Source organism: Lontra canadensis, unplaced genomic scaffold (assembly GCF_010015895.1).
Source record: "Lontra canadensis isolate GAN:19392208 unplaced genomic scaffold, GSC_riverotter_1.0 scaffold125, whole genome shotgun sequence".
NCBI classification, from domain to species: Eukaryota; Metazoa; Chordata; class Mammalia; order Carnivora; family Mustelidae; genus Lontra; species Lontra canadensis.
This window is the reverse complement of record NW_022631119.1, coordinates 4599609-4611420: the sequence shown is the minus strand read 5'-3', so window position 1 is coordinate 4611420 and position 11812 is coordinate 4599609. Positions and strand designations below refer to the sequence as shown.

The following is an 11812-nucleotide window of genomic DNA, read 5'->3' as shown; positions in this document are numbered from 1 at the left end:
GCGCTGAGGTCAGTCCTGTTACTGCTCCCGCTGTAGAGATGAGGAAACTGAGGTGCAGAGAGCTTAAGTGACTTGCCCAAGACACACGGTGCTAAGTGGCAGAGCCTAGATTTGAACCCTGGCCCTTCGGCTCCTACCTTGGCAGATGCTCCAAACCACTGTCACCTAACTCACATGACAGGGGTGGAGGGCTGGGGGTGGCCTGGGCACTTCTACAAGAAGACATCTTGTTTTCACACAGCTGGGGGCTTAGACATTATCTGTTGATCTGTTTGGAGGGAAGGACACCAGAGGACTCAGTACCGTCCCTTGCCACAGAGGTGACACGGTTCTGTCCGTGCAGGAGACACCCCCCACCCCCATCCCTGGAGGATGGAAGTCTGCTGGGACCCAAACTGGTGAGTTTCTGGCCTCTCAGAACCTACTTCTAACGTTTCTTCCAATGGCTCCTTCTTCCTCTGGGGGAAACACTGCTCCACTGGACCCCGAGCTTCGTGGGGCTAAGGTCGGGGTCATGGTCACTGGTGGGACTGGCTCCCAACCCAGGGCCAGTAGGAGCAGAGTGGATCGTCCATAGTCAGCCCTGTGTGAGGTGAGCAGGCTGAGGTCCGCTTTGTCGGGGAAGGGGAGAGACAGGGTCCTGGTGGCTCAGGAGGAGTGAGCCCCAGGGGCCCCGGGGGACTGAGCAGCTACAGGGCAGGGAAAAGGGTGCAGAGGGAAGGACAGGGAGGCATGGGCAGAGAGAGACAGCCACACAGAAAGACCAAAACACACCAGGGGAAGACAAAAGGAGACGAGAGAGATGGACAGAGATGGAGGCAGAAATAGACACGATGGGAGAGAGAGAAACTGGCAGATGGAGAGACAGGGAGAGATGGAGACACAGGGTCGGTGTGCTGCCCTTCCCTGCCCCTCACACCCCCAACCCCGCAGAGGGAGAGGCAGGGGCAAGATGGCAGAAACACGCCCCCACACTGACCTCCTTCCAGGCCCTCTCTCAGGGTTAGCCGGTCCTCCCTCAGCTCTGCCCGCCTTCCCTCTTGCTGTGGGCCAAGCCCATTAAGCTTCCACCCTGGCCACAACTGAAGGCCCCACGCCCTGGGCAGGAAACCACCGCAGAGGCGTCCCCTGCTCCGTGGCACCCCAAACCATCAATTAGTATTAACAAGGGCCAGCTCCCCATGGCCTAAAGACCCCCCATTGGGGCTCAGCTGGAGGGGAAGCCCCGCCCCCGTGAGTCAGGAGGTTAAAGAGCCTGGGGCCAGCCTCTGAGTACAGACTGTCCAGATGGCGTGTGGCAGCGGACGGGTCACCATCCAGCTGGTGGACGAAGAGTCAGGGCCCGGAACCAGAGGCCCAAAGCCCTTTCGGGGCCAGAGATTCGAGGCCATCCGAGCAGCCTGCCTAGAGGAGGGGATCCTGTTCCGAGATCCCTACTTCCCTGCTGGCCCTGATGCCCTTGGCTACGATGAGCTGGGGCCAGACTCAGAGAAGGCGAAAGGGGTGGAATGGAAGAGACCCCATGTAATGTGTGGCTGGGGGCTGTAGGGGCTGGGCTCCTGGGTCTGAGGAAGGAAGGGGGCTGTGGGGGGCTTGGGCCCTGGGTCTGAGGGAGGAGGGGCTGGGGGGCTGGGCTCCTGGGTCTGATGGAGGAGGGGCTGGGGGATGCTGGGCTCCTGGGTCTGAGGGAGGAGGGGACTGGGGGCCTGGATGTGAAGAGGAGGGCTGGGAGTTCTGACTGTGGGGTCTGGAGAGGCCCAGATGCCTGCCCACAGGCTTTACAAGCCTCTTTTGGGGTTAGAGGTGCTCATTACTCTGGAGCAGTGAGGGCAGGAGGGGACCCAGGCATTGGACCTCTCAGTCGCTCCTTCTCTCCCTTTCCTGGCTGAGGCCTGGACTCCCCCCATTTCCCCCAGGAGTTTTGCGCTGAGCCCCAGTTCATCTGTGAGGACATGAGCCGAACAGACGTGTGTCAGGGGCGCCTAGGTAAGACCCCCGAATTCATCCGGGGCTCCCAGATCTTGCAGAGGCTGTAGCTGGGCTCCTGCAGCTCGGCCCCTGGGTCCACCCCTCAGACTCTCCTCTCCCCAGGGGAGACCTCAGTCTCCCCCTTTCCATCCTCACCCCGTCCTTGGCTTTCCTCCCAGGTAACTGCTGGTTTCTTGCGGCCGCTGCCTCCCTCACTCTGTATCCCCGACTCCTGTGCCGGGTGGTCCCCCCTGGACAGGGTTTCCAAGATAACTATGCAGGTGTCTTCCATTTTCAGGTAAAGATCCTTAGTTTGTGCCTCCATATCCCCCATGGGACCACGGATCTCCTAGTTGGCTTGGTTGCCTGGGGGCTGTAATTCTTAGACTGGTGCAGTAGGGCTGGGGGTCAGAGGATGAGGTCCAGGCACGGTTGCGAGATGGGAGCCAAGCCTGCGCCCTGCCCTCCTCTCACCAGCTCTGGCAGTTTGGCCGCTGGGTGGACGTCGTGGTGGACGACAGGCTGCCGGTACGTGAAGGGAAGCTGATGTTCGTGCGCTCGCATCAGCGGAATGAGTTCTGGGCCCCGCTGCTGGAGAAGGCCTATGCCAAGTAAGGCCACTGGCACACCTCCCCAGCTGGAAGGGAACCCCAGAGACCCCCAGCTTCTGGAATCCTCTAGACACCCTGCCAGGGGTCCTGTTCCAGGTCACGGTGCCCAGGACCCTAATGCCACACCATTCCCTGAAGACCTCCCTCCAAATCCTAGACACCTCCCTAGAGGCACGTTCCTAGAGACCCACGGACATTCACAGTCCAGGAGCCTGAAATCTCATCTCTCAGGCCCCGGAGCCGCTAAACCCAGGATTTATCCCCTTGGGGGCCTGTAATCTCAGAAGCTCTCTCCTGATCCATTGAGAAACCCAAGCATCTCCCAAATTTTTAAGAAGATTTTATTTATTTATTTGAGGGAGAGCGAGAGAACAAGTCCGGGGCAGGGGAGCACAGAGTAGCAGACTCCCTGCTGAGCAGGAAGACCAACACGGGGCTCCATCCCAGGACCCTGAGCTCATGACCTGAGCAAGAGGCAGGCGCTTAACTGACTGAGTCCCTACCAGGCACCCCACACCTCTCAAATATGACTGTAATCGCTGGAACCTTCGATTTTTGCTTTTCTCCATCCTGAGGCTCTGAAATCCCTGACAAGCCCCACAGAGATTACCCCCAAAGCAGGCATCTCCCGGAGACTCAGAGTTTCAGAGATAGCCCCTGGAATGTCCAGAATTCTGACAGAGTTCTCCTGTGATCCCCCAAATGCCCGGTCCTAGTGGCCCAGGGACCACAGGCCTGATTTCCAAGGGCTTCCAGAGTGAACGACAGGCCACCTCAGGAGTCTGCAAGTGTCAGGGATAATCCCTGCGTCCCCCATGCCCTGGGCCAGAGGCCCCCAGGTCCCAGGGGTGTGTGTGAGATGCTCGTGCGGGCCTCAGACACTCCCCCGACACCTGCTTCTGCAGGCTCCACGGTTCCTATGAGGTGATGCGAGGTGGCCACATGAATGAGGCTTTCGTGGACTTCACAGGCGGCGTGGGCGAGGTGCTCTACCTGAGGCAAGACATCCCAGGGCTCTTCTCTGCTGTGCGCCATGCCCTGGCCAAGGAGTCCCTCGTGGGAGCCACCGCCCTGGTGAGAGCCTGACTAGCACAGAGACCCCCACCAGGGCCAGAGCGCAGTCAGGGCTGCAGTGGGGAGGTGGCCTGTGTCCTGTCTGTGTTCATTGCTGGCTAGTACCCCTCACCCACCAAACTCAAGCAAGTCAAAGGTGATTTATTTGCTCTCATTAAACAAGCTTCAGGCATAGCTGAATCCGGGTGCTTAGCAGATATGGAGAATGTGTTTTTTCTATTCCTTGTTCTGGGTTAGCTTCACTCCTGGGCAGGCATCCCCTTCATGGCCACAAAAGGGGCCCCCACAGCTGCAGGGGCCCTCCTACCACCCCTCAGTGGTTTAAAACAAATGGCAAAGCTTCTTTCTGAGAATTTCAGCAGAAGGCCTAGGATTGATTTCCACAGGCTCGGCTGGAGTCCCGCGTTCATCTGCGACCCAGTCATATGCTCAGTTGGTCACTGAGTTGGTCTAATTCCTTCGCTCCTTCTTTGCTTAATCCTATGCTCACTGACTGACTCCCTGTCCTTTGTGTTTCTCTGCCTCTTTTGGTCCGTCTGCCTGTTCTGCGTCTCTGTTCTCTTCATGTATTTTTGTCCTGTCTCCATCTTCCTCTCTCGCCTTCACTCACCAATCCTATGCCCTTTTAGAGCCCCGTGTCATTCAGTTGGGAGCTTTGGTGGCAGAAGGCTGGGGTGAGGGGAGGTGAGGGGCACAGAAGAGCAGCCATACTTGCGTCCCCCACCGTGGCCTCACCGTCCCGTGCCCTCTGCTCAGAGCGATCGGGGTGAGTACCGCACAGAAGATGGGCTGGTCAAGGGACACGCGTACTCCGTCACCGGCACGTACAAGGTGAGTATCCCCCACGAGTGGGCTGCAGGGGTGCCCCGGAGCCACCCCCACTGACCATGCTGCCCTCAGGTGACCCTGGGCTTCACCAAGGTGCGGCTGCTGCGGCTTCGGAACCCATGGGGCCGTGTGGAGTGGACTGGGGCCTGGAGCGACAGGTAAGATGGATTTGGGGGAGAGAACCGGGTCTCTGAGGGGCTCAGACCCCCCCGCCCAGTCCTCACACCCCCGTCTCCCCAGCTGCCCGCGCTGGGACGCGCTCCCGGCAGAGTGGCGCGAGGCCCTGCTGGTGAAAAAGGAGGATGGCGAGTTCTGGTGAGTGGTCCAGGGTCCCGGCCTGCCTCTGGACCAGCGCCAGGCCAAAGGGGCGGAGGGAGGGGGTGAGGCCTTCCTGAAGGGACGGGGAATGGGGTCATAGAAACTGTCCTTATGGTGGTAACTTTGGGGTTGCACTCTATTTAGGGGAGTCGATTAGCAGCAATATTAGGGGAACTGGGAGGCACAGTAATTTTTGGAGTGTTGAAGGGGGTGGGTAATTGGGGGAGGCTTGGTGACATCTGAGGCATTTCTGTATGTTTGGTGCTGCTGAGGGGCTGAAGGATGCTTGTTGGCAGTTGAAAGTCTGAGGGTCTTGATATTTTGGGGCTGAAGGCAATTTGACAATAGGTGGGGGGAGTGTGTGGGTCTTGACTATACATGGGGCATTTCCGGGGACTTGGAGAAATCGTGGGGGGCGGGGGTTGGAGGGCGCTGGAATCTGGGGGCCATTTCTGGAGACAGGGTACTATTTGGCAGACCGAGGGGTACTTGGTGATGATTAGGGAACTCGGGGATTGTGATTTGGGGGTCATTCTGGGGTCCTGAGATGTCTGGGAGACTGGTGCCCTGGGGAGGGTCTGACCACCGGCCCCTGTGCAGGATGGAGCTGAAGGACTTCCTCCGCCACTTCAACACCGTCCAGATCTGCTCACTGAGCCCGGAGGTGCTGGGCCCGAGCCCAGCTGGAGGCGGCTGGCATATCCACATCTTCCAAGGCCGCTGGGTGCGCGGTTTCAACTCCGGCGGGAGCCTGCCTGGCACCGGTGAGGCCTGGAGGGCACCTGGCAGGGGAGGGGGTGGGCTGTGGCAGGCCGGGGCACCCCATTTCTTTCTTCTCTGTTAGAAACCTTCTGGACCAACCCCCAGTTCCGACTGACGCTTCTGGAGCCTGATGAGGAGGAAGATGATAATGAGGAGGGGCCTTGGGGGGGCTGGGGGGCAGCAGGAGCGTGGGGCCCGGCCAGGGGGGGACGCATCCCCAAGTGCACTGTCCTTCTGTCACTCATCCAGCGTAATCGGCGGCGCCTGAGGGCCCAGGGCCTCACCTACCTCACTGTGGGCTTCCACGTGTTCCAGGTGGGACCCCGGGGCTGGGTGGGAGCAGCTGGGACAGGGAGCTACGGAAGGGGCTGGGAAGGCCTGGGGCGTGGGGCTCAGAGACTGGAGCAAGAGAGCTGGGGGAACGAGGAGGGGGTTCAGGGAGAAACTGCGGTCTGGAGGGCGCAGAGAGCGCTGGGGGTTCGTCCACAGGGCAGCGGGGAGTCCGAGGCGCTGAGGACCAGGGAGGGGGTGCTGCGGAGCAGAGAGGGGCCGTGGGGGCACCAATGGGAGACGGTCTAGCAGGTCAGGGACAGGGGGGCAGGGGGAAGGGGAAGAAAAGCGAGGGAGCTGTGGAGGGGGCTCTGAAGGGTGGCCGCCACTGCCGAGGGCCCTCACTCGCTTGCTCTTGCTTCTTCCAGATCCCAGAGGAGGTGGGTCTCCGTGGGGACCCCGGGCACAGGGTCACTGGGCGCGGCCCCCGGAGAGGGGAGGGCGAGGCCGGGCGGGAGCGGCTGCAGGTGGGCGGGAGCTGGAGCTCAGCGCCCCTGCCCGCAGCTGCTGGGCCTGTGGGACTCCCCGCGCAGCCGCGAGCTCCTGCCGGGCCTGCTGCGCGCCGACCGCTCTCCCTTCTGCGCCCGCCGCGACGTGAGCCGCCGCTGCCGCCTGCGCCCCGGCCACTACTTGGTGGTGCCCAGCGCCGCCCACGCCGGCGACGAGGCCGACTTCACGCTGCGTGTCTTCTCCGAGCGCCGCCACACCGTTGTGTGAGCCGGGGTGCCCCAGACCGCCCCCTCGGGGTTCCCTGAGCGGGAGCCCCAGAACCCCCGGACACCACCCCTCCCCGCGGGGATCGGCCCGGGACCCCACCCCCGACTCCCTGACGCCCCTTGTCATTGGCAGGGAGATTGATGACGTCATCAGTGCCGACCTGCAGGCCCTCATGGTGCGGGGCCGCCTGAATGGGGGGAGGGGCGGGGAGGGGTCCCATCGGCCTGCACTGAACTCCCCCTGCCCACAGGTCCCGTACGTGCCCCTGGAACTGGGGCTGGAGCAGCTGTTTCAGGAATTGGCAGGAGAGGTGAGGGGGCCAGGCCAGGGCTAATAGGGGTCCACCCCTCCTCTGGGGCCCCTTCCTTATCCTGGGGGGGGGGTTCATTTTGCTTTAGTTTCTCTCTGTGCTTAAATCTCCTCTTTACCCTCAAAATGCTCACTGCTCATCCCTGCCTCAGGGTCCGTGCCCTGTCTATGCCTCTGCCTGGACTGCCTTCTCCTTGTCCCCTGCCCTGGCTATGGCCTCGTCTTTCTCCTGTGGGATTTCTTGGAATCTCTGCGGGATTCTCCCCCAGGCTGGTCAGCTGCATGCTGGCTGTGGACTCCCATAGCCCAGTGCTTCCCCACTGCAGCCCTGACTGCTCTGGGAACAGGTGTCTCTCACTCTCCCCCTGGACCATGAGCACTCTGTCTCTGCTGTGTCCCCAGCACCGCCCAGCAGGCTAGAGGGGCTGTGTCGAATGGCTGCCTGAGTGAGTGGCCTCACCACTGGCTTTTTCCTTGACCAGGAGGAAGCACTCAGCGCCTCTCAGCTCCAGATCTTATTAAGTATTGCCCTGGAGCCTGGTGAGTTGCAGACGGGGGCGGACCCCACGGAGCCCCCTAGGTGTGTTAATCCATGGTGCCGCAGGGAATCGGGCCACGGGAGCCCTGCACTCAGCCTGACAGTGTCTTCCCACATATGGGTCCTGTGGCAGGACTCAGGGCCAAGGCCACGGCCACTCATGAGCCTTCCCTTCCTCTAAGGGAGGCAGGGAGTGTAGCTGCCATGAGGGGACTTGGAACCCCCTTGCCTGGGCTCAGATCCCAGTGACAGTTAACACGCAGGAAGTACTGGGGTTTTTCTGTTTCCTGTAGCCAGGGCCCGCGCCTGGACCTCTGCCCGGACCTCTGCCGAGATTGGGCTCAGGACCTGTGAGCAGCTGCTGCGCTGTTTCGGGGTATACGAAGGGGGCAGTGTCTGGGTAGGGAGGGTGGGGATGTTGGGGCCTCTGTCCCCCTTCTGGGGATATGGATTTTAACCAGCTGCCTCCTCCCCAGAACGGACAGAGCCTCACCCTGCATCACTTTCAGCAGCTCTGGGGCCATCTCCTGGAGTGGCAGGTAAGGTTGGAAGTTTGGGGGGGCCACCTCCTCCAGGAAGGTGAGGCACTGTTACTAGTCAGGACTCTGCTAGTAGCAGGGTCCCAGGGGAGGACGTGGGCCGCATCCACCTTGAGGGACAACTTGGAGGGATCTGGCTGGGATGCCCTTGCGGCACCTGCCCTTCTGTGGTCCCTCTAGGGGCACTAAATAGCTTGGGGATGGAAAGCACAGGTTCTGGTCTGGGGTTGAAGTCCTACCTCCCGGCTCAGCCCCTCTCTGGGTGTGTGAACTCAGGCAAGTCACCTCCCCTCTGAGAGGCCTTTGCTAGTGGGAGGCATTCGTTCCCACTGCCCTGGGTCCTGGGGAGGAGGAAAGGGTCCAAGCCTCCCTGTACTGGTGAGCAGTAAGCCGCTGTTTGCTGAGCCCTCACAAAGCCCCTCGTGGGTAGACACTCAGCTTGTCCTCATGACCCTATTCTAGCTGTTACTATTATTCCCATTTTAGAGACTGTGAGACGGGCTCAGAGAGGCAGAGCTGCTTGCCTGGGGCACCAAGCCAGGAAGAAAGGGAGCTGGGGTGGGAACCCAGGCTGACTGGCCTCCTAGGGAGGGCCAGGGGTTGGGACTGACCTATAGCTCCCGACCCAGGCCACATTCGACAAGTTCGATGAGGACGCCTCTGGAACCATGAACTCCTATGAGCTGAGGCTGGCACTGAATGCAGCAGGTACGGCGGGGGTGGGGGTGGGTGTCTGGGGACGGGATCTGCTCCCCCTCCTATGCTCTGTGCTCTGCTCACCCACTGCCAGTCTCGAAGCCCACGTAGTTCGTTACCAGCTCTTGCCGGGGCCAGGGGCAGGGGGTGGTGGAGGTGGTGGTGGTGCAAGAACACAGCTCCGGACTGTGTGCAGAGGGCCCGGAGGGCACCCCCCCCCCCCCCCCCCGCTGAAGGGTTTCGGAAAGGAGGTAGGACAGTCCCCTCCGTCTGTGTGGCACAAAATCCTCCCCAGGGGGCGGAGCCAGGGAGCAAAGCTTTTCCTGGGCTCCCTAGCAAGTTGAGTCCATGCATGGAGGGGACTCCCAGACCCTCAGCCCCCACTCCAGGGCTCCTCCGACAAGGGGAGGTGGGAGGCTGCTGCCTGGCTGTTCCCCAATCTGAGAGGCAGGAGGCCCCGAGGGAGCGAGAATGTTGGGAGGTGTGGCACACGGGCTGACACGGAGTCACAGGTGCTCAGAAGTAGAGGCAAGAGGGTGAGGGCAGATGAAAAGCTGGCACCACTTGTCGGGGTTACTGGGCACCTGGCGCACATTCTTGGCATTCTTCCAGGCAGGAGACTGAGGAAGTGCTCTTAGAGGGGGGTGGCATCCTGGCAGTACAGACAGATAGACAAGCAGAATGTCTGGGTCAGATGGTGCAGCTGTGGAAGAAAGAGAAGGGGGGGTGGGGGAGGGGCTTGTGGCCGGAGCCACAGTGCTCAGGGAAGGACCCAGGTGCTGTTTGAGCAGACCTGGAGGGGGACTGAGACACAGTGGCAGGTGTAGTCTTGACAGAAGGAACAGCCAGTACAAAGGCCCTGAGGTGAGAGCATGGGCCCCGCTGGAACAGCTTCCGGGGGGCCAGGTCTCGGAAATGAGGACGGGCTAGTGCGGCTGGAGGACGGAGGGTGGTCACAGATCAGAGATCACTGGAGGGAGGCAGTAAAGCCCCATGAGGTCTCATGAGCATCTAGGGTCTTTAAAACAAATTTTTTTCTTTAATATGTACGAGAGGGAGGAGGGTGAGGCAGGTCCAGCGTCAGGGTGTGAGGAGGGCCAGAGCCGACAGGGTCACACTGTGTAAGAGGGAGGACCAGGGAGCAGATCAGCAGGAAGCAAGCTCCAGAGCCCTGGAAGTGGAGGACAGATCAGGACAGGGGACCGGCAAAGATGACCTGCCGCCCCTCAGCCACGCTCTGCACCACCCGCCTCCCCCCAAACCCCGGCTCTGCTCCTGGCTGTGCTGGCTGAGGCTGGGGATTCGCCGGGAGCCAGAGATCCCGCCCTTCCCTCCCTCGCCCTCCCTCGGCTTCCGGGCCACCAAGGACAGTGACCGCTCAGAGGCGTCAGGGCGGGCACTGGGGCTGCAGGTGAAGAGCGGGGGCGCTCCCCTGCTTGGAGGCTTCCCAAAGGCGGCAGGGTGAGAGGAGTAGCAGTGCTCTGGGCAGAAGGAACATCATGGGCAAGGGAGGCAAGATGGAGCCCAAGGTCCAAGTGCAGGAGTCAGGGGAGGGGTGGGTGAGGTGTGGTCTGCACAGGCCAGCAGCCGGCTAAGGACAATGGGGCCTGTGGGGAAGGGTAGCCAGGAGTCACAGTCACCAGGACGTACTAAACCAGGTGAGGGATTTCCTGGATACCGGAGGATCCCAGCCAGGAGCCCGCACCGGGGGCGCTGAGAGTGGTCGGAAAAGCTGCATCTGAGGCGGCAGCTGGGGGCTTCTGGGCCTGACTCGGAATGGAGGGCCCGGGAGGTCACGGGGCTAAGGCAGGGCTGCGGGCCTCGGGCTCCCCCGACCCCCGGCCCCGGGCTGGCCCCCAGCAGCTAGAACAAGGCACAGACGAGACAAAGACCTAATAGCAGATGTAGGCACAGAGCAGGGCACAGGTAGGTTTGAGGCGGCAGCGGAAGCCAGGACCTTGTCCTCAGAACCGCGGATCTGGACATGGGGTCAGGGGGGCCATCCTGCAGCCGGAGTCCTGCAGGGCCTCGGAGGAGGAGCCGCTGTTTCTGGCTTTTGAAGGCCTGTTGCGATTTCTTGTCAGAGGTGATTTCTCAAGTCCAGAAATGGTCTGATGTGAAGCTACGGACTCCACATGGGGCCGACACACATGTCCGGGGGCCCGGAAATTCCTCCAGTGTCTGTACAGGGGCTCAGGCCGGGCGCCGGGCAATCCCCCCATCTAATGGCGTCCCGGCCTGGTGGGGTCAGGGCTGTCCCGTTTGGAAACGGAGCGTGGAGGCGGAGGCGTGAAGGGAGCTGCCCCAGGGGGAAACAGGCCCCCTGGGGGGCTCACAGGCCACCTGCCCTAGGCTTCCACCTCAACAACCAGCTGACCCAGGCCCTCACAAGCCGCTACCGGGACAGCCGTCTGCGCGTGGACTTCGAGCGCTTCGTGTCCTGTGCGGCCCAGCTCACCTGCATCTTCCGTGAGTGCTGCCCGTGGTGGGGTGGGGGTGGGGGTGGGGCGGGGCGGACGGACTCCCACGAGCGGGGGGGGGGGGGGGGGGGGCGGTGGGCGTCGCTCAACCCGCCCACTCTGCGCAGGACACTGCAGCCGGCACCTGGATGGAGGCGAGGGGGTAGTCTGCCTGACCCGCAGACAGGTGAGCTGAGGCTGGGGGGCTCGGGGGGCCAGGCGGGAGTCCCGGGAAAGCCCTGCCTCAAGCCAGGGGTCTTTTCTCCCCCAGTGGATGGAGGTGGCCACCTTCTCGTAGGATCTCCGCACGGACCCCTGTGGCTCGAGGCGAAGCGCTGCCAGGAGCCCGTTCTCCTCGCCCAGCCTGGACTGGGCTTTGTTCCACAGGGCGGGGGTCTGAGCCACACCGACCCCTCCACCTGGCACATGGGTCTGCTGCTCTGCTGCCCCGGGAGCCGGCGGGGGACGGGGGGGCAAGGTCTGGCCCCACCACTCGGCCAGGCGGGTCCCTGCCTCCTCCGTGCTCTGCCCTCCTCACCTATAAGCAGGGACGGTCCCAGCCCTTTTCTGGTGCAGGCCACACTAGTTAGCACTGGAAACAGCGCCTGGCCTCAAGCGGGTCCCCTGTGGCACTGAGGTTTACACACTTCCGGGGGGACAGGG

At 62.1% G+C, this 11812-nt stretch overlaps 1 protein-coding gene across 1 annotated transcript; it reads left to right on the top strand.

Annotated features, from left to right (window-relative positions):
* Positions 1 to 1287: 1287 nt before the first annotated feature.
* Positions 1288 to 11586, top strand: CAPN12 (calpain 12). Its single transcript, XM_032841843.1, has 21 exons — positions 1288 to 1524; positions 1917 to 1986; positions 2148 to 2266; positions 2446 to 2579; positions 3485 to 3653; positions 4410 to 4484; positions 4554 to 4639; positions 4722 to 4796; positions 5400 to 5563; positions 5644 to 5876; positions 6260 to 6271; positions 6396 to 6604; positions 6741 to 6783; positions 6859 to 6918; positions 7400 to 7457; positions 7749 to 7831; positions 7932 to 7994; positions 8624 to 8702; positions 11043 to 11159; positions 11278 to 11336; positions 11421 to 11586. The coding sequence occupies exons 1-21, from the start codon at positions 1288 to 1290 to the stop codon at positions 11445 to 11447; spliced, it is 2172 nt and encodes a 723-aa protein (XP_032697734.1). The 3' UTR covers positions 11448 to 11586.
* The last annotated feature ends 226 nt before the right edge of the window (positions 11587 to 11812 follow it).